This window comes from Polypterus senegalus, chromosome 14 (assembly GCF_016835505.1).
Source record: "Polypterus senegalus isolate Bchr_013 chromosome 14, ASM1683550v1, whole genome shotgun sequence".
Taxonomy (NCBI): Eukaryota; Metazoa; Chordata; class Cladistia; order Polypteriformes; family Polypteridae; genus Polypterus; species Polypterus senegalus.
Window position 1 is genome coordinate 32,415,177 of NC_053167.1, and position 25,787 is coordinate 32,440,963.

A 25,787-nucleotide genomic window follows, 5' to 3' on the forward strand; every position below is an offset into this window, starting at 1 on the left:
TAACACGGCTCTTTGTGTTAAAATTGTGAAAACACCTCAAATGGCATGCAGCATGCTTTCCATCACTGCTCTGAAAGTCACTGTCTAGACCCTTGTACTTGGTGAGCTTTGTTTTGGTGGCCTCTTCTAGGATCTCTTCCTCTTAAGTTTCATAGACTCTAACAAAATGACTTGTTTTGTGGTCTCTGAATCCAGTATAGTTTCAGGTATAAGGCTGGTACTTAAAAAGTGACTGGGAAATCTGTGCTATCTTTCCAGATCTGTCAGCAACTACTAGTGTCTGGCAGAACCTAACACTTCAAAATCTGATTTTACTGAAGATGTTGGTTGCTCTGACAAAAGCAAGAATCTGTGTAGAAGTGAACACCTTCAACAATGGCTTTCAGGACTTATTTATAGTGCCAGTTATACTAATCCTTTCATAATCTTGACACCACTACATAAAGTGTGCCCCAGGATTTCTTGTTCGGACATAAAACGACCTGGACATTCTGCCTTGCCGCATACATACTAGTAAATGGACTCAGGACCTGATCATACACTGACTGAATCAATAACTAAATGTGGTAAAATTCTGTTGTCCAGAATTCTGTCAATTGATTGGCCAAATCATTTTCAGACTCCCTGCTCACTCATCCCCTCCACTCCTCTAAACATCTTCTCTTCCTCTCCAACTGCTCTCATTTTATTGTGAACTACTTGGTGTCCAATCTTTCCCACCAAAGTAGTTGGTGTCAGATAGCATGATTGCTGGCCAGCCTGTTTTGGTAAAAGTGAGACTTATACTGAACTATGTCCAGCTTTGGACACTTAAATCATCTGGTTGAATTTAGTCTTTCCTACCCTATTGGACAACATTTAGGTACATTCCTTAAGAATCCCTACCTTGATTGTTTGATAATTTGACGTTGGTGATCTTGAAGTGAAACATATGTTAAATTGGTTGAAATATAATCTGCAGTAGGGTCTCTGACACTTCCTGGGACATGTATGCTTAGTGTGATCTGCACCTTCTTGTGTGGTATTGAGCCACATGCATTAGTGAGATCCTGCCATGGCATACCAAGTTACCCTTATGGTCTTTGGCTTCTGACCAGCTGAGGTATACCAACAGTGTGCTCTGGACATCTGGAAATTTCTGGGATGCCTACCTGCTTTGAAATTGCTTTGTTAGTGAAGCTTTCTTTTTAAGGAAACCCTCCAGAAAGTGAAATACAATGTTTAAGAAGATATTTCCATCCACATTTAACAGTGAAACTTATTTATCTGATTGCAGTTTTTATCAGCAAATTTTGTCAGCAAGTGAAGTTCAAAAGATGTTCAGTAGCTACATTCTGATTTTCATAATGTCTTACTCCTTTTTGCCCACCCACCACACTAATTTATTGAGGGAACTTTTAACACCTCAAATATTGCTAACCTTTCCAAAGCGCATTTCTGTCTTGAACTGTTTATCCTAGACTGGCAAAAGCATCTGGAAATAGAAGTGCAGAAACAAAAGTGAAAAAAGAAGGCACAGTTTCTTATCTTGCCAAGAACAAGGAGGATAGACCTCACAAGCTGGCTGCACCGTCCTGTGTAGTGGCCTTCTAGTGCTGAGATTTCCAAATCTTTTGAAACTAATTCTTCTCAGCATTTTATGCACTTTTTGAAAGGAAGTTTGTCAGATTTAGAGTGCAAAATCTGACATTGATTTCAGCCATTATTTACTCTTTATTTACAATATTAAAATGCCACCCGTCAAATTATGATTGTCAGAATCTGTAGTCTCACACAACTTTATATAAAAGACATTTAATAGCAATGTCCTCACATTCTAAAAGAACCTATAAGAATATGTGCCCTTAATCTAAATTTTAAAGAAAAGATTAAGTCTGTAGTAAAATTATTTCTTTTATCTGCTGGTTAAAGACTCAGAATCTGTCTCAAAATATAGCCTGTTGAAAATTTGGCATGTTTTTTGAAAATGCCCTGGACATTTTTATTTTTAAAGAAAGATAATCTTCATCCTAACTGGATGGTATCTTTCATTTAATCTGTAAATATGGCAACAAAATTTTCAAATTAGCTCTTTGGACAGCTATACAGGCTTCAGTTCTGCGATTGTAAATTTGGGGCTAAGTATTATCCTGTATTACATCAACTTAAATATTTGGTGGTGTTCTGTACAATATTCATGTGATTAGGAGCTTAATATGTTAGAGGGCTGGATACAGACTTCAGGAGGATTTGTTAATGGTATCAGATTTACACTGTTCTTGGTAGACACTCAGCACTCTGATTTTAAATTTGCTTTATGAAGAAAAATCCACTCTCTCTGGTGTGTTTGTTGTATGTCATATACAGTACAGTATGACAAGGGGTAAAAACTTCAGGTGAGAAATGGAATGCTAGCTGCATTTCTGTGCCAAGTTAGTGTAACAATTTAATATCATTAGGCAGAAATAATTAATTTTATTATGAGCAGCTGTTTTGTAGAAATATTAAATGCTTTGTATCTAAAGGCTTTATATCTCACTAATTATATATAGAAGGCTCACATTCCGGGTCGTAGAAGAGATAACTGATTTTCAATAAAGATTTAACTATGGTCTCTGTATGCTGTCTATAATTTATATGTGTGGTTACTTTTGAGTCAGTAGTAACATGTAATTCTTGAGTTCATTAAGTGACTTTTAACATGGGTATAATTTAAAGAATTACTGAATAGTGCTATTTACTCTTTGCACTTTTAAGATGAGTGTGCTTTAAACAGCTATCTATATGTTTAATAGCAAAGTTGGGTTTTCAGTCAAATAATTTACACTGCTACTCTGTCTTGTTTCAAGATGTTTTTACCTGCTAAAATTTTTACAGAGCTCTCAACAAAATTCAGGCTTATATTATTGAAGCCTCTTCATTCAATCCTGGACACAACTAAAATAAAAAATATGGATGTGGTCCTTTGATGAAATAGAAAAAAAAATTAAAATAGATTTGTATGGAGTTAGCAGAACATAACTTCATTACTCTTTGACTCAGGCCTTTATTGTGATTCTCTAATTTGAATGAAATGGGCTCGATGGATGGATAACATCTTGCCTATCTTTTATTATAAAGTTTCCAAAAAAGCTAGACATATTGGTTAGTAAGTAAGTACAGAAACATCTGAATCGGGTATCAATCCAAGCAAAGCCTTTGCCAAAAATGCTGTAATGTGTACTGAAACAGAAAGTCACATTAACAGTTATGTCAAAAATTGTGGTCTTGTGAAATACTCTTAATAACTAGATTTGCCTCCAGGCATATTTATAAGCTTGTGTTTAAAAGGTTGACGTGACAGATAAGGAAGCGTGTCTAAATAAATGAAAATTTGTTATTGCACTAGACTGACCTTGAGCCTGGTTTATTTTTTTGTGGTACTTTTTTTTTTGCCACTTTTCTTTATTCACCAACGGCAAGTCTGAAGGTAATATTTTCTCATTTATATTAATTAGCATTGTGGTCTATTTGTGGGAGGTACTATTTTCTGTGTAGACCCTATAATATACGCTAACAAACTCATCACCATGTGGGGTATCAACGATATTTAAAAGACACATCTGGGAGCTAGAACACTATCATTTCTTTTTGCATACAATCACAAGTCATTTTTAGTAGTGACCCAATTTATGTGTTTTAGCTAAATAATCAGCAGTCAGTCTATTAACCTGTAAATTGTTATCTGTTTCACTTTTATTTATCTGTCTGTTGTATCTATCTAATGTATCTGTCTGTCGTAACAAAAGCACAAAGAGATCGAAAGACACTTGGAGCAGAGTGTTAAACCCCATGTAATTGATTGAAGTGAATATGATCAAAAAGTCAAAGAAAACACAAGTAGTCTTCATAGATGGGAGTCATAAGGGGACTGTGTCCAGATGCCGGCGTATCTGGTTTTAGGTAGAGAGAAATACTGGAGGAATTGGATTCCCCAAAGCAATAAATCACAACTGTCTGTGGTAGTGCAGGTCAGAAGACAAAGCTGATGGACAATGTATATAGTGCACGCAATTAACACCAAGGGGGTCCCAGCCTTCCCATCAATTTATTATACCTTAACTGCATAATTGGAATACTTCCCAAGTCTTATACACGTGGAACATTGCCATCGAAGCTCCCATGTAAGGGCGTAATATAACAACTTGACCTAGAGTACGAAAAATGCTAGTGTCTGCATTGACTGTACACATAGTTCATGCAGGGCTGGATTAACCATTAAGCAAAATAAAAACATGCTTATGGCATCTAGGCAAGTGGGGCACCACAGAAATTTTTCATTGCTGCACTTACAATAGACAATATGGTGCAAAACTGCAAATGGTGCAGCTGAACCAGGTTCCATAAAAAGGGACATCTACATTAAATGACAAACTGACATAAATGTATATTTATGCAATAATAGAGGTTAATGATATATACTAATCTTGGGACTGCAACAAAATTAGAATCTGGTAACTGCTAAATGGTTTACCGAGGCTCACGTGATCGTTTTTGTCATGGTTGGCTGTCCTGTACAGTTGTTAACTGAGATTGAGTGCAGCCCATATACAGTATATGGGGCCACCAAAATCTTTTAATTGCTTAGGGCCTCTAAAGGTCTTAATCTGGCCTGGAGTTTGATATTTATTTTCTGTAAGGTGCAGTTTGCAACTTAATTAATTTGTCACAGTACATACACCAAATACTGAAACATATACATGTTTACATTTTATTTCTCAGATTGTCAGAATACATACAATGTATGTTGATATTTTGTCTCTCACACTATACTGTATATGAACATTTACTCACTTCACTGTAACAGACTTGTAACAGCTAACAAAAAATTGAGAAAATTATGAATTTGTGTGTTTTATGGTAAAATTCCTGCAGAGTTCCTTGCTGTGGGAGGATCATTTGTAAAGGTGAATAACTTTTTTTTAAGAATATGAAATTGTGAACTTGCAATGTACCATAGAAAAGGACGAGGTCTATTATTGATTTCAGTGCAAGCCCTGATCATGAAAAGTCACTGTTTTTGAGGTTTGATTGACATTTTTGCCCGGGGGCAAAAATGGACTGAACTGGATGCAACAGCTGCTGTTTACACTCAGCCTGTCTCTCCTGCTGGTGGTCATGGTAGTAGCGCACAGATTTTAACTGTACCGCGTTTCTGTTTTTGAACTGCAGTGTAGGTTTTATCACGGGACAAAGCTCGTCAACTGTGTTTCATTGTTTAGCAGTGTGCCAGCGCCTATTGCTTCATAATGGGTCTCCAATACCCCAAACATCTAGATCATTGATTGTGGGTCATTTGTTTAAAGAAATTTAGTCAACGTTATATATTACAGTTTATTGATTTATTAAGAATGAAAAAATTAACATGATTCAAAACCAAGTAAAAGCAAAACTTTACTCAGACAAATGAGCCACTAGAGAAATAAGCTAATTTCCTGTTTTAAAAATAATCTGAACCTACAATAAAGCACACATCAGTGGGTCAGTAAAATTTATCTTTGAATTCCAAGAAAAAAAATAAACCATTAAGGATCAAAGGATTAAATCTAGAACAAATTAATTTTTATACATTAATAAAACAGCAAAAAGTTCTGCAAAAAACTTAAACTAAGTTTCTTTAATTTCCAAAAGGACAAAATATATTTATTCAGTAATTTATTCATTTAAAACATTTGCTTATGTAAAAAAAGTTGAATTACTTTTGCAATATATATGTAAATAACTTGAAGGAAAAAAAACAGGTATCTGTTCTTTAAATTATTACTTATTTTTTTTAATTATTATGAAGTGCATTACTGGTTATGATGAGGGGGATTAGCTCCTGAATTTTTGCTAGTGGCTTTCTTACGTGTGCAAACATATTTGTAATTAAATAAATGACATCTCCATGGGTATTCAAAAACATTTACACACTTGATTTTATAAATAAGAAATAATTAGGTGTGGAAGAGAATACTTTGTAGTGTTCAGGTGTTCAGTTGTGACCCGCTGTGCTGGCTACTTTGAGCAGCTGTTTAAAACTGATCCTCGGGCTAGGACCTTGGATATCTCTGGGTACATAGTTCTTGAGGCTGATCCTTCATTTAGATGTGAACTACCCAATCTAACTGAGATTGCATAGGTGGTGAAACAGCTGAGGGAGGGGAAGGCTGCAGGGATCTGTGGTATCTGGGTTGTACTTCTACAGGCTGGTGGTAAGGCTATCCTCCTGGCATTGCAAGGAATCTTTGCTTCCATTTGAGAGAGAGGCGTCAACCCAACTGACTGGAAAAACGGGACTTATTGTCCCTATCTAGAAAAGGAAGGGTGAACGCCTGGATTACGGTAACTACAGGGTGATAATACTGCTTTCGGTGCCAGGTAAAGTCCATGCTAGGGTCATCCTGAATAGGATACATGATCATTTGACCAGTGACCAAAGCAGTCTGTTTTTACGCCTAAGAAGTCTACCATTGACTGCATCCTGGCACTGAGGGTTCTCATGAAACACAAATGAGAATATCGGCAGAGTGTCTTTGCACCCTTTGTCGTTTTTCATAAAGTGTTCAACTCAGTTGATCAAGCTGCCTTGTTGGACATCCTAAGACTTCGCTGGATATCATGGCCGGTCTGCACTGTGAGTGCTGTGCAGAATGGATGCAGTACCACTGCATTTTCCCAGTTGATTCTGGGGTTCATCAGGAGTGTGTTTTTGCTCCTACTCTGTTCCATGCATAGACTGGGTTTTGGGCAAGGTCATGGGGTCCAGTGGTTGTGGGGCATCTGCTGGTGTAGAAAGATTTACTGATGTTGACTTTGCTGATGATGCTGTGATCTTCACAGAGTCAATGGTGGCTCTGACTGGGGCTCTCGAGAGACTGAGCAAGGAGTCGGAGTGTCTTGGCTTGCGAGTGTCCTAGATAAAAACCAAGATCCAGACCTTCAATGATCTCTTAGGCGCAGCCATTAGCAGTGTGTGTCTGTCTTCAGAGAGTGTTGACGTTGTCAAGAAGTTTACTTACATTGGCAGCAACAGTCATGTTTCTGGTGACTCTTCCTATAAAGTCAGTACATGAATTGGGAGAGCATGGGGGTGATGAGGCTGCTGGAAAGGGGTGTGTGGCGCTCCTGATATCTGTGTAAAAAGATGTTCTGGTGCTTCCTGTCTTGGTATATTGTTGCAAGACTTCCAGTGAGCTGAGATGAAGACTGATCTCCTTTGGTACTGTGTCTCTTCAGAGAATCGCTGGGTACTATTGTTTTGACTTTGTGTCAAATGAGCAGTTGCTCACGGAGTCCTGTATGAGGCACATTACCTGCATTGTAAGGGACCATCAGTTACTGCACTACTCCCATGTGGCACAATTCCCTTTGGGTGATCCAGCTTGCAGGATCCTCATTGTTGAATGGCTGGATGAGGCCAAGGGGATGACCTTATAACACCTGGCTGCAGCAGATAGAAGATCACTTTCGGACGGTGGGACTGAACCTTGTGTCTGCCTGGGAGTTTGCCAACCAGAATTCCGAGCTGTTTCGTTGTGTGGTGGGTATGGCAACGCACTGTACCAGTGCATGCTCCCTAACCTGACCTGACCTAGGGCTCAAAAGTAATTTTTTTTTTAATCTTTACACTATTGAACTTAACCAAAATTGAAGAGGGAGGGCAGCAGCATCAATACGTATCTTTCATTCCAGCTGTTGCAGTCTGTTCATTTCACTCTACTTTCATTCATATTGAATTGAACTGCATGTGCTTTCAGATTAAATTGATAAAATTTTTGTATTTGTATATTTATAAGATTATTTAATTTGTACTAACCACAATGTGCTTGGTTTGACTGTAGTGGAATATACGCTCTTCAGTTTGTGCTGGTTTCTTCTAGCTACTCCACTTTCCTCTAAGATTTTTCATTAACTCCATTTGAGTGTGAGTTTTTTCTGGAAGATGTAATCTTCTGGCCTGGGATGGATCATGTCTTAGGACTATCTCTCTATTATAAAAAAAATCCTGGCGAGAAACACTAGGGAGACAAGATGTGATCTTCACGTGAAGATCACGGAAGACACTTGACCCGCGAGACGATAGAGGCTGGCCACGGAGCATCTCGCGGGGACCTTAAACATGAGACTTTCTGCCAAGAGATTGTCCCAGGAACGTCTCACAGGGACGTACAACATGAGATTCTTGCAAGACACGCCCTACTTACAACCAATATCAAATAAGACCATGGGCAGCAAAACACTCAGGCCCAGTTTCCTGTTAAGGGCTTAAAATAAACCAGGACTAGGCTAATTCTACTTAAATTAATCCACACTAAACAACTGACTTTCTGAGATGTTGCTTAAGTTTGGATTGACTAGTTCTAGACTACAGAGTCTCAGATTAAGGTAATCAAGGACAAGTGAGATCATCTTTTGGAAACCCGATTAGATTAATGGCATGCACATGTGGCTAAGGAGAGGTTGCTATAAAAACCTGGTATGGAATACTTGTAATTCATTAGTCTTAAGGAGTGTGTGGAACAGGAGTCATTACACTTAACCAAAAAATGGATAAAGACAAAAGAAAACGCTCAAAAAACTTCAGTGAATTTGAGAAGACCCTTTTTAAACAAATTGTATCAAACTATCCTGTAATTGAAAACAAACAGCATGATTCAGGTACAGAAAACAAGAAGAAGAAAGCATGGATTTCCATATTGAATGAATTCAACTCAAATGAAAAAGTAACCAAACGGACACTCCAACAAGTTCAGGTATGATTTATTGTTGCCCCATTCTTACAAATCAGTAAATTATAAATGTTTTCATCAATCAAATGTAAAATGAAAACAATATTTTGTAGAACTCCAACTTCAGAGTGTATATTATCTTGTAAAGGTCCTGTGGAAAAACATAAAAATAAACCTGAAAAAAACAACTGCTGCTACGCGTCAAGAGCGTTTCAAGACAGGTGGGGGACTTCCAGTTCCACCAGACACAGAGGAGTTGGGGGACTTGTTGGCTGGGATTATTGAAAGTCAGCAACCCCTGGAAGGTATTCCAGATGATGACCATTTGGACAGTTCAGGTGAGGAATCTTTCAAAGACTCATTTGATAGGACATGTCTCATTTACAGTAACATGTGTTATCCCATCCAACATACAGTAATTAAATGCAAGTCATGTCTTGTAACAAAAATGACGTAATGACCTTTATTGTTGAAGTCAAATGTAATACTAGATTTTTCTTCCATACAAAGATGACCTGATCTTCACCCAGGACTTGGGGGGCGCAGGGAACAGTCAAGAGGCTCAAATGAATCCATCAGCAGCCAGCACCAACATGCAGCAGCATCCAGTCTCCTGCGGTAGCATTAGTCAGCATCCAGCAGTCTCTAATCCAGGCAGCAGGTCAAGAGGGAAAAGGATGACCATTCATGAGAAACTTGCCATAGAGTTCCATGAATGTAAATTAAAATATTTAAAAGAAGAACATGAAGTCAAAATGAAAATTCTTCATCTTGAGTTGTCTATGAAAGAGAGAGAGATGAAGCAGCAGCAGTGTCAATTGTCTTTGGAACCAAACCTCAGTTAAATAAAAAAAATTTCCTGAAATTTTTTACCTGTCTATGCCAATCATTTATGTATCATTCAAGGCACATTTATGAGAAGTGCTGCAAAGCAAAAGCATCTCTGTAAGCAAGTCCATTTCTGTCATTGGCTAGCTCAGGGATGGGGACATGTTGGTCATCATCATCTTCAATATCAGGGTCTGGGCAGCCGCACGTTTAAGAAAATTATGAAGCACTGCTGTTGCAATAATAACAATGCAGCACCTCCTAGGTTCAAACCGCAGTGTATTTCGGAGACACTGGAAACGATTCTTCCATACACCAAACATGCGCTCTATTAGCCCTCTGGTGAGAATGTGAGCTTGGTTATAGCGCTGTTGCTCTGGTCTGACTGGATGGGGATAAGGGGTGAACAAGAAGTTTGTCTGTGCATACCCACTGTCACCAAGTAGAATTCCAGAGTGTTGTCTTGCTTCAAACTGAGTATATAAAGAGGAGTTGTGGAAAATCCTTGAGTCATGAGTTGAACCTTTCCAGCGTGCAACAATATTGGAGAACTGCATAGTGGGAGTGCACACTCCTTGTACATTTATTGAAAACCAGTTTTACGATTTCTGAATTCCTCAGCATCTGCTGTAGAGGGACACTTGATGGGAATGTGGCAGCCATCGATACAACCAATGACTCCAGGGAAGTTCCCATATTCATAGAAATCTACCTTGCAGGTGGCCTGTTCAGCAGCATTTGGGAACTTGATGAAATCCTTTTCAGTTCACATATAGCACTGCAGACTTTATGTACTATTTTGCACACTGTTGATTCACCTACACCACACAAATCCCCAGTTTCCCGATGGTAGGTTCCACATGCCAAAACCTTAAGGTAATTAATATTTGTAAGGAAGGAGAAATAGGGGTGCCTCTGACTAAGTCACCTGTAAGCTTGGGCTGCAGCAAACCAATTATTTCTGTTGCATTTTCCTTTGACATACGGAAACGGTCAAGAAAATGTAAATCATCAAAATCATTTAGTGGGTTGCTCCTGTCTTTTAGCAACCTTCTTTCTGGTCTTGGTGGTGGTCTCTTACTGTCATTGAAATAGTCAAGGTAATCCATTTTTTGCTACTGTGGACGTGAGCCTTGAGGCAAGCAGTTTTTAATCTGAGGTTAAACCTGCTTCTGACCAGGTTTAATTTAAGACTTAATTTAGATCTGGATTAGGTCTAATTCTACTTCTAGAAATCCAATTGTTTAAGTCAAGACTAGTGCAAGTCTGAGACTATTGTAATCCATGTGTGAGAAAGCTACTTCAATAAATCCAGGTTTAAAATGACATTTAGTCTACGACTAGGCTTAATCCCCGTACGGGAAATCGGCCATCAGTCATGTAAAGGCTTTGAGCACACACAGATCCACGGCTCTCAGCGCATATAAAGCGTATAAGGACAATACATTACAGATGAAACGTTGTCGACTAAGCGAAGAAGAAAGCAGTGTAAAGAAAAGAGACTCAAAATTGTTGGAAAGAAAAAAAAGAAAAAAGAATAATGTAGGTGCAAATTCAGAAAATAAGGAAAGTGATAATCATCCCAGAACTAGTGGAATTGAAAAAAAGCACATCCAATCGGGCTCAGAATTAAAAGACAGAGAGTAAAAGACAAAGTAGAACTTCATAAAGATGTTCACAAACGTTGGCGCTATACGCATGCAGAGCAGGTTAGAGATTATGAAAGCAGTGGAATTCGAAAGTCTCAAAAAAAAAAAAAAAAAAAAAGTTGCCACGATACACATGTGGAGAAAGTTAAAGAATATAAAAGTAGGAAAATTAGAAAGTATAAAAAAAAGAAAGTGAAGATCGCAGTAGCGCAAACAAACAGAAATTATTACTTGAAAAAGGAAAAATAATCACCACGGACCAGGGGGCCTCATGTTTAACTCTATGCGTAGAATTCACACTATAACATGGCATACGGACAAAAGCGGAAATGTGCTTACGCACAAAAAAATCCAGATGCATAAATCTGTGCGTACGCCAACTTCCACGTTCTTCCGCTACATAAATCCTGGTCAGCGTGAGTAGTAACGCATGTGCACGCGCCTGCTGTCCCACCCCAACTCCTACCAGAATTCCACGTCTTCGAATATGCAAATCATTAGAAATAGCCGTTAAGCTCAGCCTTCTGTGAAAAGGCAATGACAAAAGCAAGAGGGAAAACGGAAGAATTTCAGTGAATACCAAGTGGAGGCAAAGAAAAACGTACTATTTGTTGGTTTAAACAGTGGTATAAACAACAAAAGGAAGTTGATCAAGTGACATAGCGTGTCGGAGAAACTCGAAAGTTCACGTTCACAAAGTGGCAAAGTGCCTGAAATAAAAAAAGAAGTTGTCAGATATCAAAGTTGCAGTGAAAAGGTGAGCCGTAGCCCACCGTCTGAGTGTCATAGGAAAGCTTATTAGGGTACAGAGAAAAAAAGGCACACAGTGGGGGAAAAAGCATGAAATGTCAACTTTAATCTCTAAATTTCCGCTTTAATCACGTAGTTTATTTTTTCATTAAAGTAGAACGTCATAAACTTAATCTTAAAATTGTTTAATTTACTAGTTTCTCAATCCCATTGTAAATAAAGTAGCACGTTAAATGCTTTGTTTTGTATTTGATCTTCTGTGTGCTCTATGTGTGTAAATCACTATGTGCTTCCGGGCTTTCTCTTCCTCCGACAGGACACAGAATCCATTACATTCGTGATATTACAGCGTTCTGAATAATTAAAATACTGAGATTTATATGTGGTATCATTTTCATGATAGGAATTAAAGCATGTTGTTATGATTGTTCATGTTTCACGCAAGATGCTTGCTGCACCATGTGCTACCTTCAATGAAATACTTTATTGTAGCAGTACTGTCTTTTTCAAACGTACTAACCCCCATTTTCTGTCCTTTTCTTTCTCCAAGTACCCAATCACCACACAATCAGCTCTGTAATAGACGTTAAGCCATCTGTAAGCTTAGAACGCTTATTCTTCAGAACTTTTAAGGAACGTTGAACTATCTTCATAGTACGTGTTTAATTATTCTATCCATCTATCCTTCCAGTGTCGCGTCAGCACCAGCAAGAAAGCAGCGTGAGGCAGGAACAATCCGTGAACAGAGTGCCAGCGGCTTGCTAGCGCTGCGGCACCGTGTAGTTCAAGTTTTCTATTTATTTTGCTGCATTTCATCTTAAAAATTATATCGTCATCATATGTGAATACACCCTTTATAAAGTGGCTCCGGTTGTGCAATATTATAACTGTAGTGCAAGTTTACAGTGAGGTGATTGTACTAATAAGTACAAACAGTTCTACAAGGAGCACTTGATGGACTGATTGAGTGCATTTATAGTTCTTGGGATGAATCTGTTTCTGAACAGCGAGGTCAGTACAGGAAAGGCTCTGAAGCGTTTGTCATATGAGAGCAGTTCAATAGACAGCATGGCTGAGGCAGCGTGTGTTTGATGCTGTATACCGATAATTCTTTTTCCGATCAGCTGCTGTACAGCTGTGATTCACACTCGGATACAGTGATATAAATACTCCGACTGGTGCAGTGAGAGTAATATGGAAAAAGATGATCCGATGTGGGATCCGAGGTGCAGTGAGAGTAACGACGCTAAAGCACTTATGGTATTTGGAATAGTTTGACCATTTTGTGGAGCATTATATTGTTACAGGTTAATTACAATCAGATGCATTAAGCTAGTAAAACAATATGCGGTTAATTTCAGTGTATTTATAAAGCTGCATCAGCGATGTTGATCTAAAAATGAAAGGATAACCACACAGGAACAGTAGCACTGATTTGACGCTGGGTGCCGACAGTCTGCAGAACTGAGCAGAGTACTTGCGTACGACAGGTTATGAGCTACTGTGGAAGTGTGCGTGGCTTCACGCCAAGTTTAGGTTTTATACATCGCGATTTGAATGTGGAAATGTTCTTACGCAACATTTTTGTGTGTACTCACCGTTTATACATGAATGAGGCCCCTGGTGTCATTGGGGGAAAAAAAAGCTGGACAAAGCGAGGTCAGAAATAAAAGACAGAGTAGAAAACAAAGGAAAATGTCATAAAGAGGTTAAAAAACAAGGGGGCCAAACACATGTAGAGCAGGTTAGAGATAATGAAAACTGGAATTCAAAAGACTCGAACAAAAAAAAAAAACGTAGGCGAGAAACACATGCATAGCATGATACAGAATAAGAAAGCAGAAAAAACAACAGTATCAAAACAAAGAAAGTAAACATCGCATTAGCGCAAACAAAGAGAAATTATTACTTGGAGAAATAACGAAAAGGTGAATAGAGATCGAATATATGAACATAGGTGATATATCAGAAGTATGTATTGTAAGTAAGTAAATATTGTAAGGCTTTGAAGTTTAAGTCAGAGAATTTCAAAAACAGGTTTACCTCACATGAATTTATTGGTTACTTTGCAAAAAAAAAAATTAACTGCTGATGATGTAGATCATTTTGTCTGTGCTGAAATTCAAAACAGAGAAACCTATCCTGAATTAAGGTACAAAGTCATTAAACACGTCTCACTGACCTCATTTAAAAGATTCAGCATATTGGGAATCGAAAGATTCCAAATATTGTTTTTACAGAAGTTCTGAAATAAAAGTGAAATGAAATCTCAACAATTCAAAGAAAAAAAAATCTTAAAAGTGTGTATCCGGAAAACCAAAAACGGGGGTTGGTGAGCGAAGTGAGCAGGGGGTGAGTCCCCCTAGTTTTGAATTAAAAATGAAAGTGGGAGAGTTTCCTATTGGTTTTAAAATTGCTAATAATTTCTGTACCTAAACCACCTCCTCTTGCTTTAGAAGCGAAAGATTGAAAACATTTCCATAACGATAAACTTTTAATGTTTTCCACTTTTTCAACACTATATTGACTTTTCTCTCTTTTGTTGTATTTCAGGATTTCCTCTAAGGATTTGAAAAACATGCTTTGTCAAGTCAACTACAGAGTTCCAAATATGAAGTTTCTTCGTGAAAAATTCACGGTAATTTGCTCGTACTTCTCCTATCCCCCAGGTTGTCCCATGCAATTTATATGTTATGAACTGTAGTATCTCATCATGCTCAGGGACTCGGCTTGATTCCTGACTGGCACTTCTCTTATGTGAAGTTTGCATGTTGTAGTTTCCTTCCACTGTCTTATAGACATGTCATCAGCTCAGTTGGTCTCAGCACATTTTGTTGTGGGCCTCTAAATCTTCATGGTGAGGGTTTGAGTAGCAGAAGGTTTCACAGTCTACCTGCTTCAAGTCATATAGGATGTGACTGTGTGTTCCTCTGTGAGAAGCACTGAAAATAAATTGATGCATCTCTTTAAAGATTTTTTTTATTTTTATTGGAGGCATTGATATTGTCCTTTTACCACACCATATGTTATGTATATTTTTAATAGGCTATGTTGTGTTTTTGCCCTTGTTAAAAACATGTAAAGCCTTCATGACTGTGAGAACAAATTTAAACACTTCTGCTTAAGTTCACTTGTAAGAGTCCATCCACAATACTCCATTTCATTTTACGTTGACATCTACAGGGAGGCATGTTTACAGTAAAGTTATTCTTAAAATATTTTCTTCATGTTTAACACAGGTGTTTAGGAGCTTTTGCCTTGTTTTTACCATCAGTCATTTATGGCTTCTTATATTAAAGTGGACTTCATAGTGTTTGAATTTACTCCTTTGGCTAGCCTAGATTTATAATGGTGCACAAAGCAAGCTGCTGTTGGAGCTGTTAGACTGAGGAATTCCCCCCGCCCCACCTCAATGAATATTTACAGGCCCACAAAGTTGAAAATCAAAACTCTGTACCTGTGGTTTGGCTTTAAATTTAATTAACATTACTCTAATAGAGATTTTTCTTTTGTATGTGTGTGTGTATGTCCTTCAGGATGTTGAACTGGGAAACGGGGACATCACCTTTAGCCAGTTTGCTCTGCTGTATCGCAGCCTAATGTTTGATGCACAAAGTTCTGTAAGTCACTCCACCTGTTTTCTTTCTATTTTTTTTGTACATTATCTGTTGGTTGTTCACATTTCATATCAAAATGTGTTGGATTCTTCTGTTTAGTTTCTTTTGCTGTGCCTGTCTTTGAGGCATGTTCCATAGACGTGTTAACTGATAACTATAAACTGGTCTGCTATAAATTAGTGGAGTATTTCTCAACCCCTGGGTTGTGAGTCATCATCGCTGGTTCACAAGCTCAAATTAAAAAATAAAAATAAAAAAGACGCTTCAGCTCATGCATCAAACGCCCTATCCTCCCTTGACATACCATAATATATTCTTATCATTCTTTAAGATGTTTTGTTTAAGGTTACTTACTCCATGTGCTTTATAATGATAGCTGAAAAAAAAAATGAATATGTTTTCTTGCAGAGACCAAGTAGTTTATCATATAATGAAATCTAACAGTCACCAGTGCTGAACAACTGTAAACGAAGGGGAAAACACCTGTGGGAAAAAAGAAAAAAACAAAATCTCTTGTTGCTCATGTTGCATAATCCATGTGTTCTTTATCCAGTGAATACACAAAACAAATGCATTTTTGTTAAAATATTATTAACATTTCCTTTTAGAAAAATGAAGCATGTTTTATAAACAGTGCAACTAATTACCACAATTCTGTGCTTTTGTATTGGAGACAGGGCTGTTGACCAATGAATAAAGGAGAGAGGTGGGTCTTCAGTTCAGACACTTGTTTGCAAGTGTGTGTGTATTTCTTCCTCGTACTACAGAATGTTTTCTGGAAGTGGTTTATTTAAGAATATTTTAGCAAAACTACATGTTAAGTAGCCAATTAATTGGTTGACTTAGCTCGTGGTTTATGTGAGATGAGTAACATTAAATTTTTTTCATGGACATTTTGATATTGTGTGCTGTTGTCTTGCATTGGTCACCTACCGTGACTGTCGAAACAGACACTTTGTTGCCTACTTTCTACATTAAAAAATGAGATTAACAACTTTTATCACCTGTTTCTGTAAAGCACATGGAGAAAGTAAATAAATACAAAATACATTGAATTGTATTAATGAGGCATAGTTGGAAAAATTGTCCAAAATGTAGGTCTTTCATGAAAATGTAAGATGTTTGTATCCTAAATATTATTCAGAGAGAAGTAGAAAATTGGTATTAGAACAGCTCAGTTTTTCTTAAAATTGAAGTTGAAATGAAGGTAAGTGTTAAAGTGCCAGAGGTTAAAATGTAAAGTGTAGGTTAGCAAAAACTGAAAAAAAGGAAATTTCAGAATATTACAGACAGGCTTTCTTCTGTGAACAACTAATAGGTTATAACCTACAGGTAGTCTGGAGCAATTAAAGTAAATTAAAATTTGCAAATTGAACCAAACAATTTGCACAGGTGCCCCTTAAAAACCCTCTGTCTGTCTTAAAGCAGAGTTGAAATAGCCTGTGTTACTACACCCTCTGAAGTACTACTTGGACAATGTTACACTGTAGAAAGTTGTAAATTCCAGTGATAATGTGAAGAGAACAGCAATTAACAAATTAAACGAGACAGAGCATTATTATTACCCTTAGAAGCGTAGGCCTTTCATTCAGAGAAATTGCGAAAAAAAAGTGTCAGTGACTGCAGTGTACTACACAATTCAAAGGCAACTGGAAGAAGCACTAATAGGAAGAGATTGGCAGGCCCAAAGTCACAACCTAATCAGAATTCAAGTTTCTGACGGCCCACAGATTGTGTGATAGATGCCTCACAGCACAACAGCTTCAAGCATGGCTCAACAGTGTTCAAAAAAGCAAGTCTCAGCTTCATCTGTGAAGACAAGAATTTTTGCTGCAGGTTTGACAGGGCAAGTGGCAGTAAGAAAGCTGTTCCTTAAAGGACAAAATAGGACCTTGAAATACCGGCTGTGGACTAGAAGAAAGACTTATGGACCAATGGATCAAAATCAGGAGGGTTTGTATGCCATCATATGGGTGAAGGTATGGTTTCTCAGTGTGTGACACCAACTGTTAAACATGGAGGAGGAAGTGTGATGGTCTGGGGTTCTTTTGCTGGATGCAGAGTTGGTGACTTGCACAAAGTGACTGGCATTCTGAATCAAAAGGGTTACCACAGTGTGGCTGTTATATCAGCAAAAGGTGGCTACTTTGGTGAATCTAAAATCTGAATAAAATTTTGTACACTTAATGATTCCTTGACTTATTTTTTATTTGCCGTTGTTTATTTGTTCTATGCCTTGATTTTGTGCAACATTAAGACATTAAACTTTGTGCATTTCCATAAAAACAGGGGTATTCTAAAACATTCGACTGGTAATATAAATATTAAAATAAAAAAATGATGCATTATATTCAGCTTGTCTAAAACTGCAGTAGAAATTTATTTTTCTATCCTGACCATTAATTAAGAGGTGGTGCAATGTTTTTTATTTTATTATTTATGTTCTGATATTACCAACCCTTTTCTTTCATGTACAGTAAGTATCCCTACTAAAAATGATTTGCTAAATGTATGAAGCATTTGTTTTTTTTTTTTGTTTTTTTTAAATGGGTCTTAGTCAATACCTGTTTTTTTATTCAGATCATATATTCAACTTTGAAGGTGTCCTTGAAAGTGCATTCGGAATTAAACTACCAGTAAATAAACAAATGCATAAATGGCAATGTATCCCTTTAATTTATCCGATAAAGGGTAGCAACCCTACAATTAACCCAGATCAGTCACCTACAGGAAATGCCAGACACACCCTACTCCCCGCATGTACACATTGTGAACTTAAAGTACTTGTGTGCCCTGCTAAGTTCTTCTACTGGTTGGCTTGCAGCAACAGTGATGTTGATTTTAGCACAATTTATTATGCTCCCCTGCATTGTGAGATAAAAAATACCCAAATGGGTTGTTGCATAACATGCCATGTGTGTGCTACAGAGCTTGTCTCTTTATTTAGATGAGCCACTTATTCACCACAAGCAAGTTTAAATGTCATACTTGTCTGTAAATGGCAGAACAAAGGAAAAGCTGTACTGTGAATGCACCACTCTGTATTTCAGTTGAATTCTACCCTTTTGCTGGGAAGTAGGTAAACATGCTTTGATGTTTTAGGTGTGGAATGTAAAGTTACTGATCCTTTGAAAATATAAAGGTACATATTGAAACAGCTTTTCCTAACTGAAATAGCCATACTGTATGTCACCTGCATTCCTAGGTCAGAAATGAGATACTATTTCAAAGTTTAAAAAAAAAAATGGATATTTGGGTTGGGATTGAATGCTAAATTTCAGGGATTGTTTTTGAAATAACATGTAAGGCCCTTTCTCGGGGAAGAAGATACATCAACAGTTCGCTGTGCAGAAATCAAGAAGATCTATTTCTATGAACAAAATACTCAAAAGAAAAAATAAAGCAACCAGTAACTATTTATTGCAAACTCTCCCATAGCTAGGGCCATGGGAGACACCATCACTTCAGTCCTTCTTTCTTGAAGCATCTTGCAGATTTAGCCCCTTTTTCAAAGTCACAGCAGTCTGCAGAAACCTCACATGTCTCAGTCCCACAACTTCCATTCAGCTTCGGCATACAGACTACGTTCACACTACTACATTTTCCATTTAAAAACAGCAACTTAAATGAAAATGATCTCATCCACACTAAAATAACTGAAAATTCACTACAAAGATGATCAACACCAGACATGCATGCATCAGTCGAAAAGTCCTTGAAAGGATGGTAATGCCACCTAACAATGGAATTTATTGCAAAACAATTGCAAGCAATAAATTATTTTCCTTTTGTGAATATATGCAGCATTCAAACTGTCCAAAATGCTTTTTAGATGCATGCAGGTATCCAACACAGCAAGTGCCATAGTAAGCAACTCTACTCTGTGCTCAGAGTTATCACCCATCCATGCTGCAGTGCTAAGGCAGCTTTTTTAGAAATATTCAGCTCTGCCGTGTGCTTTCAGGGGTTAAAAAGCTGGTGTAGTGTGTATGAAAGGGGAACATAGAGACTAACGTGTGTGTGTGGTTTTTTTTATTATTATTAAAATTTTATTGATTTTATCGTAATCATCCCATACAGAGAGATTAATTTTTACAAAAAATAGGATTGAAAACAAATCAACCCTAACCCCCACCCCTGGGAAAAAGAGCATGGCCAACGGAGTAAAACTTAAAGCTGGTCAAAATACATAAATTGATGAGTTTAGTAGGCGGATACAAAAAAAGGAATATGGGAAGAGAATCTTTTTCCTCAGTGATTTAAGAGCTTATTCTAAAATATTATTGATTAGATCCTGCCAGGTTTTGAAAAAGTTCTACACAGATCCGCTAACTGAGAATTTAATTTTTTCCAATTTCAAAAAGTATAAAACATCAGTTACCAACTGACTTAAAAGAGGAGAGTTAGGATTCTTCCATTTGAGCAAAATAAGTCTGCGTGCCAATAGTGTAGTGTAGGCAATCACCGTTTGTTTGTCGTTCTCCACTTTAAGCTCATCTGGAAGAACCCCAAACACAGCTTTTAATGGGTTAGGAGGGATTGTGACACCAAGGCTGTCTGAAAGGCACTTAAATTTTTTTGTCCAGAATGGTGTTAATTTGGTGCAGGCCCAAAACATGTGACCCAGTGAGGCTGGGACTTGATTGCAGCATTCACAGGTTGGATCTTGCCCTGGAAACATTTTGGACATTTTAAGTGAGACAGATGTGCTTGATATATAATTTTAAGTTGAATAATTGTATGTTTTGTGCATGTGGAGCTTGAGTGAATTCTTTACATTCCTACCTTCCACTCCTTTTCTGATATGTTGAGTGATAGATCTTTTTTCCCATTGTCCTCTTGGATCTTTGAAAGGGAGGGACTGTAAAATAATTTTATATATTGCAGAAATGCTGTCTGAGTCCTCCAAACTAAGCAATATTTTTTCCAGCATGGAGGAAATTGCAAGATAAGGGAAATTGGGCAGGTTCTGTTTGACAAAGTTTCTAAATTGAAGATAGTGAAAGAAATGTGTTACTGGAAAGTTAAATTTGGAACGTAATTGTTCATAGGATGCAAATATGTTGTCTATGTACAGATCTCTAAGAAATTTAATCCCAAATGTTTTCCAGATATTAAAAACTGTATATGTTTGTGAGGGTTGAAAAAGGTGGTTCTCATACAGAGGTGATGCAGATAAAAGATTCTTCATCTTTAAATGCTTCCTACATTGGTTCCATATTCTGAGTGAGTGAAGCACAATTGGGTTATTAGTATATTGGCAATAACTTCCATTTATTGGGGCACAAAGCAGGGAATATAAAGAAGTACTGCATGATTGTATTTCTATTGCTGACGAAGTCTGTGTATTTTTAATCAAAAATGTAATAGTATGGACAAAGCTTCATTTGCTATCCCACACACAGCTGAGTTCACACTAACTGAAAAACTGCACCAATTTCTCTTGGCACCTCTTTTTCATCATCAAAAGGAGCTCTACTATGCCCGCCCCCTGCAGTGCATCAAACAGCCCCCATTGGCATAGCTTGTGTCCACACTCAGCTAATGAAGCACCTTTTTCTGCGGTGGTTTGGCCAGATCATTACAATACTCTTGAGTTTTGTATGTTCTCTTCATTTGTTTGATTGAGTTGTGTTGCATTATAATGTGGTGTTTTCAAACTGAAAAAATAATAATTTTATCCAGTGTATGCTAAACATTTGCTAACTTGCATAATTTTTCTTTGCAAAATAATATTGTCATTGAATCCCCGAAAGATTAATGTACACTATATAAGATTAATGTACGCAATATACAGTGCATCCGGAAAGTATTCACAGGGCATCAATATTTCCACATTTTGTTATGTTACAGCCTTATTCCAAAATGGATTAAATTCATTTTTTTCCTCAGAATTCTACACACAACACCCCATAATGACAACGTGAAAAAAGTTTACTTGAGGTTTTTGCAAATTTATTAAAAATAAAAAACTGAGAAATCACATGTACATAAGTATTCACAGCCTTTGCTCAATACTTTGTTGATGTGCCTTTGGCAGCAATTACAGCCTCAAGTATTTTTGAATATGATGCCACAAGCTTGGCACACCTATCCTTGGCCAGTTTCGCCCAATCCTCTTTGCAGCACCTCTCAAGCTCCATCAGGTTGGATGGGAAGCATCGGTGCACAGCCATTTTAAGATCTCTCCAGAGATGTTCAATCGAATTCAAGTCTGAGCTCTGGCTGGGCCATTCAAGGACATTCACAGAGTTGTCCTGAAGCCACTCCTTTGATATCTTGGCTGTGTGCTTAGGGTCGTTGTCCTGCTGAAAGATGAACCGTCGCCCCAGTCTGAGGTCAAGAGCGCTCTGGAGCAGGTTTTCATCCAGGATGTCTCTGTACATTGCTGCAGTCATCTTTCCCTTTATCCTGACTAGTCTCCCAGTTCCTGCCACTGAAAAACATCCCAACACCACCATGCTTCACTGTAGGGATGGTATTGACTTGGTGATGAGCGGTGCCTGGTTTCCTCCAAATGTGACGCCTGGCATTCACACCAGAGAGTTCAGTCTTTGTCTCATCAGACCAGAGAATTTTGTTTCTCGTGGTCTGAGAGTCCTTCAGGTTTCTTTTGGCAAACTCCAGGATGGCTGCCATGTGCCTTTTACTAAGGAGTGGCTTTCGTCTGGCCACTCTACCATACAGGCCTGATTGGTGGATTGCTGCAGAGATGGTTGTCCTTCTGGAAGGTTCTCCTCTCTCCACAGAGGACCTCTGGAGCTCTGACAGCGTGACCATCGGGTTCTTGGTCACCTCCCTGACTAAGGCCCTTCTCCCCCGATCTCTCAGTTTAGATGGCCGGCCAGCTCTAGGAAGAGTCCTGGTGGTTTCGAACTTCTTCCACTTATGGATGATGGAGGCCACTGTGCTCATTGGGACCTTCAAAGCAGCAGAAAGTTTTCTGTAACCTTCCCCAGATTTGTGCCTCGAGAGAATCCTGTCTCGGAGGTCTACAGACAATTCCTTTGACTTCATGCTTGGTTTGTGCTCTGACATGAACTGTCAACTGTGGGACCTCATATAGACAGGTGTGTGCCTTTCCAAATCATGTCCAATCAACTGAATTTAGCACAGGTGGACTCCAATTAAGCTGCAGAAACATCTCAAGTATGATCAGGGGAAACAGGGATGCACCTGAGCTCAATTTTGAGCTTCATGGCAAAGGCTGTGAATACTTACGTACATGTGCTTTCTCAATTTTTTTATTTTTAATACATTTGCAAAAACCTCAAGTAAACTTTTTTCACGGTTTCATTATGGGGTGTTGTGTGTAGAATTTTCAGGAAAAAATTAATTTAATCCATTTTGGAATAAGGTTGTAACATAACAAAATTTGGAAAAAGTGATGCGCTGTGAATACTTTCCGAATGCACTGTAGCTGCATTTTTGCTCTCCATTTCATTATAGAATTTTATAATTTTGGGTTTACTCAAAACTTTTTTTCATTCAATTTTTGGCAGAGAAAATTAATAAACTCTGTTTATAAGATTGTTTTTTTTTTCTAATACACATTGGTGCAATACTTGGAATGCAGCATAACCCTTATCCAGTCACTGAGCGACACATTGTGGGAATGTCACACACTCAGAATTTACTGGATTAACAGCTGATGGCGTTTCACTTTTTAATAACAATCTATTGTAATCACTTTCGTTGCTAGCATCCTGGTTTACCTTACTCTTCTTGAAGAATCCTAATCCATCTAACATCATGCTGTGGAAAAATAATGACTTGTTTTACTTAAAATTAGAAAGAAAAATCAACTTTACGTTTCAAGGAATTGTTCGTACATTTCGTGAAAATGGCGAGACCTGTATTAATGCTGTCCTTAATTCAACATGCTAACTACTTTGTGAGGCCTTGATTGATCATACATCTTTGAGTAATTACTTAATGTTAAATATATATATTTCTTGCTCTCTAAATGCTAATTTAAATTGAACCGTAGTAATGAAATTTGTTATTCCAGTAAGAAATTATAGGCAACAACACAGAATAGGGTATCTAATTGTCGTGTTTTTCTGATTGGTAGATGGAGATTCCTTTTTTGCAAAGGTAAGATTATATATTTTGTTTATTATTAAATGTGACAAGGTTTTTAGGAAGTTAACCTCAAGGAACACTTTGTAAGTTTATAGATTAACATACTGAAGCACAGACTTCATAGGCTAAAAGCTGATTACTGACTCCCACCTCTAATTGGCCACCAAGTCATTCATTGACATTCTATATTTATGCATTTTTATGTATAAGTTTAATGTGGACATGTGACCATTTATTTTGCCTTGTACTTGTCATGGCTAGATTTCCTCTTTCTTTGAAGCCTATGATAGTGACAGTCGGTGTTATCGGAGACTTGGATAGAGCTTGTTCCAAGGAAATAAATCAGACATCGATTTAGTGCAGAACACAACAGCTTATTACAAACTGACAAAACAAACTGCGCATTTGTTTATGACTTTAGTATTGTCTTATTTATAGGTGTGCTGAAAGGCCTGATCAGTATCGGATCACCCTGGAGGATTTCCAGACATTTTTACTGATGTATCAGAAGGAAGTGAGTGTAAAGTTATGTCTTAATGATGCTAATGTACCGGTATATGGAAACCTTCCAAATTTCTGAAAGAAATGTGCCAGGAGTTTGCAACCCCATCTTTTAATTAAGATCAAGTTTATTTGTCATTTAATGTTTCGTGTATCTCCCATTTTTCTTTGTAGATGTGATGTTTGATAGTTGGTGGTGACGTTGAATTACAAGAAGTTGAGAGAGGCCTTATTCCAAAGAAGAATGTTTATTTAAAAAAACAAAAAAAAAAAAAAACAGAACTGATCATTGTGGAGGGGAATTTCCCTTTTGGCCAAACATTCTTTGGTTTATTTCTGTTATGCCTCACCTCAGTTTGCAGATTAATTTTTTTTTCTACATTGCATATAATGAGCTTTGTTCTCCCACAACCCTTCGTATGTCTCCCACCAACTTCCTGTCTCTCTCCAATGTGAGTGTCTGAAGTACTGTATATTAAGAAGATCCTGTAGTGCTTAGACTTCTCCTTTAAGTTGTTGCTTGTACAAAAAAAATGCAAGTCAAGTGATCAATTAAATGACCAGAAGATAAGTTAGAGTACCTCTCTAGATTGCCATCAGTGTGAAAGAGCAGAGAATCTCAATTGATCTTTTTTACTGCTGCAGCTTTCCAATAGCCTTTTTACTTATCCCCTGTTTAGGAAACATGGGCAACCAAACTGAATAAGGTCCAGGAGTTCATGTTCAGTTATCTGAAAGAGCCTCTGAGAGAAATTGAACAGCCCTACTTCAGTCAAGATGAGGTGAGATTTTTAACACAGCTTGGGGCCACATCAGTCAACAAAAAGCAGTTTGCAGTGCAGTTTACCCCTTGAATATATGAAAAGTGCCTGAAATCGCCCAGCACTGCATTGCTTGCCCAGAAGGCAATTCTTTGTCATCAAGGAAATGGTTTCCTGTAGGGTCATAACAAGAAGCAATTTTTCATGCAGAACCTGTTCACGTCAGTCACATTTGAATGTTTCTGAGCATGACTGTCATTTTCCATGCACCTTTGGAAAGATCTTGTCATTTTAGAAACTAACAGAACTTAGATTTGGTATAAATATTGTTTTTACTAAATATTATGAAAAAAATGGACAAATCTGTCAGCTTGGGTGAATCTAAAAAAGTTAATCTGACAGAAATGAAGTGGTTTCTTTTTCAGATGGGATGTTAATAATTAGCAGCCATATCTATACCATATGGCTCTGAGGCTAGGGATTTGCACTGTTAATGAATCCCATAAATGCCAAAAGTGCCTCTATTTCATTGGGCCCTTAAGCAAGGCACTTAACCTGCAATTGCTTCATTCTGGGTGTGACATTAATCTGCATCCAGCCCTGCATGTAGGCCTTCCAACCTGCAAGGAAAAGCCTGGGGGTTGCTGGCAGTTCCACCGTTCCATTCCATCTGAACTAGTGTGGTGCTGAGGTGTCACCTGTTGCATGGCTACACTCAGGTCCAAATCTGGGATCCTGAGTTGGTTTGTCATGTAGTGGGTGCAGCAAGCGCATGCTCCTGACCTCTATACCATATACATTCCATGAAAGTGTCATGTTATAATATGGCTTGCAGTAATCTTGTACTTTGAGTCAAGATGTTCTTGC

The 25,787-nt window shown here is 37.8% G+C and overlaps 1 protein-coding gene across 2 annotated transcripts in view; it reads left to right on the top strand.

Moving 5' to 3' along the window:
* Positions 1-25,787, top strand: part of plcg1 (phospholipase C, gamma 1) — a 190,540-nt gene that overhangs the window by 84,807 nt on the left and 79,946 nt on the right. For both annotated transcript variants that reach the window (XM_039735804.1, XM_039735803.1), the window contains exons 5-9: positions 14,510-14,594; positions 15,493-15,576; positions 23,648-23,670; positions 24,097-24,172; positions 24,840-24,941. In XM_039735804.1, coding sequence (XP_039591738.1) covers positions 14,510-14,594; positions 15,493-15,576; positions 23,648-23,670; positions 24,097-24,172; positions 24,840-24,941 — 370 coding nt within the window. The remainder of the gene's footprint in view (positions 1-14,509; positions 14,595-15,492; positions 15,577-23,647; positions 23,671-24,096; positions 24,173-24,839; positions 24,942-25,787) is intronic.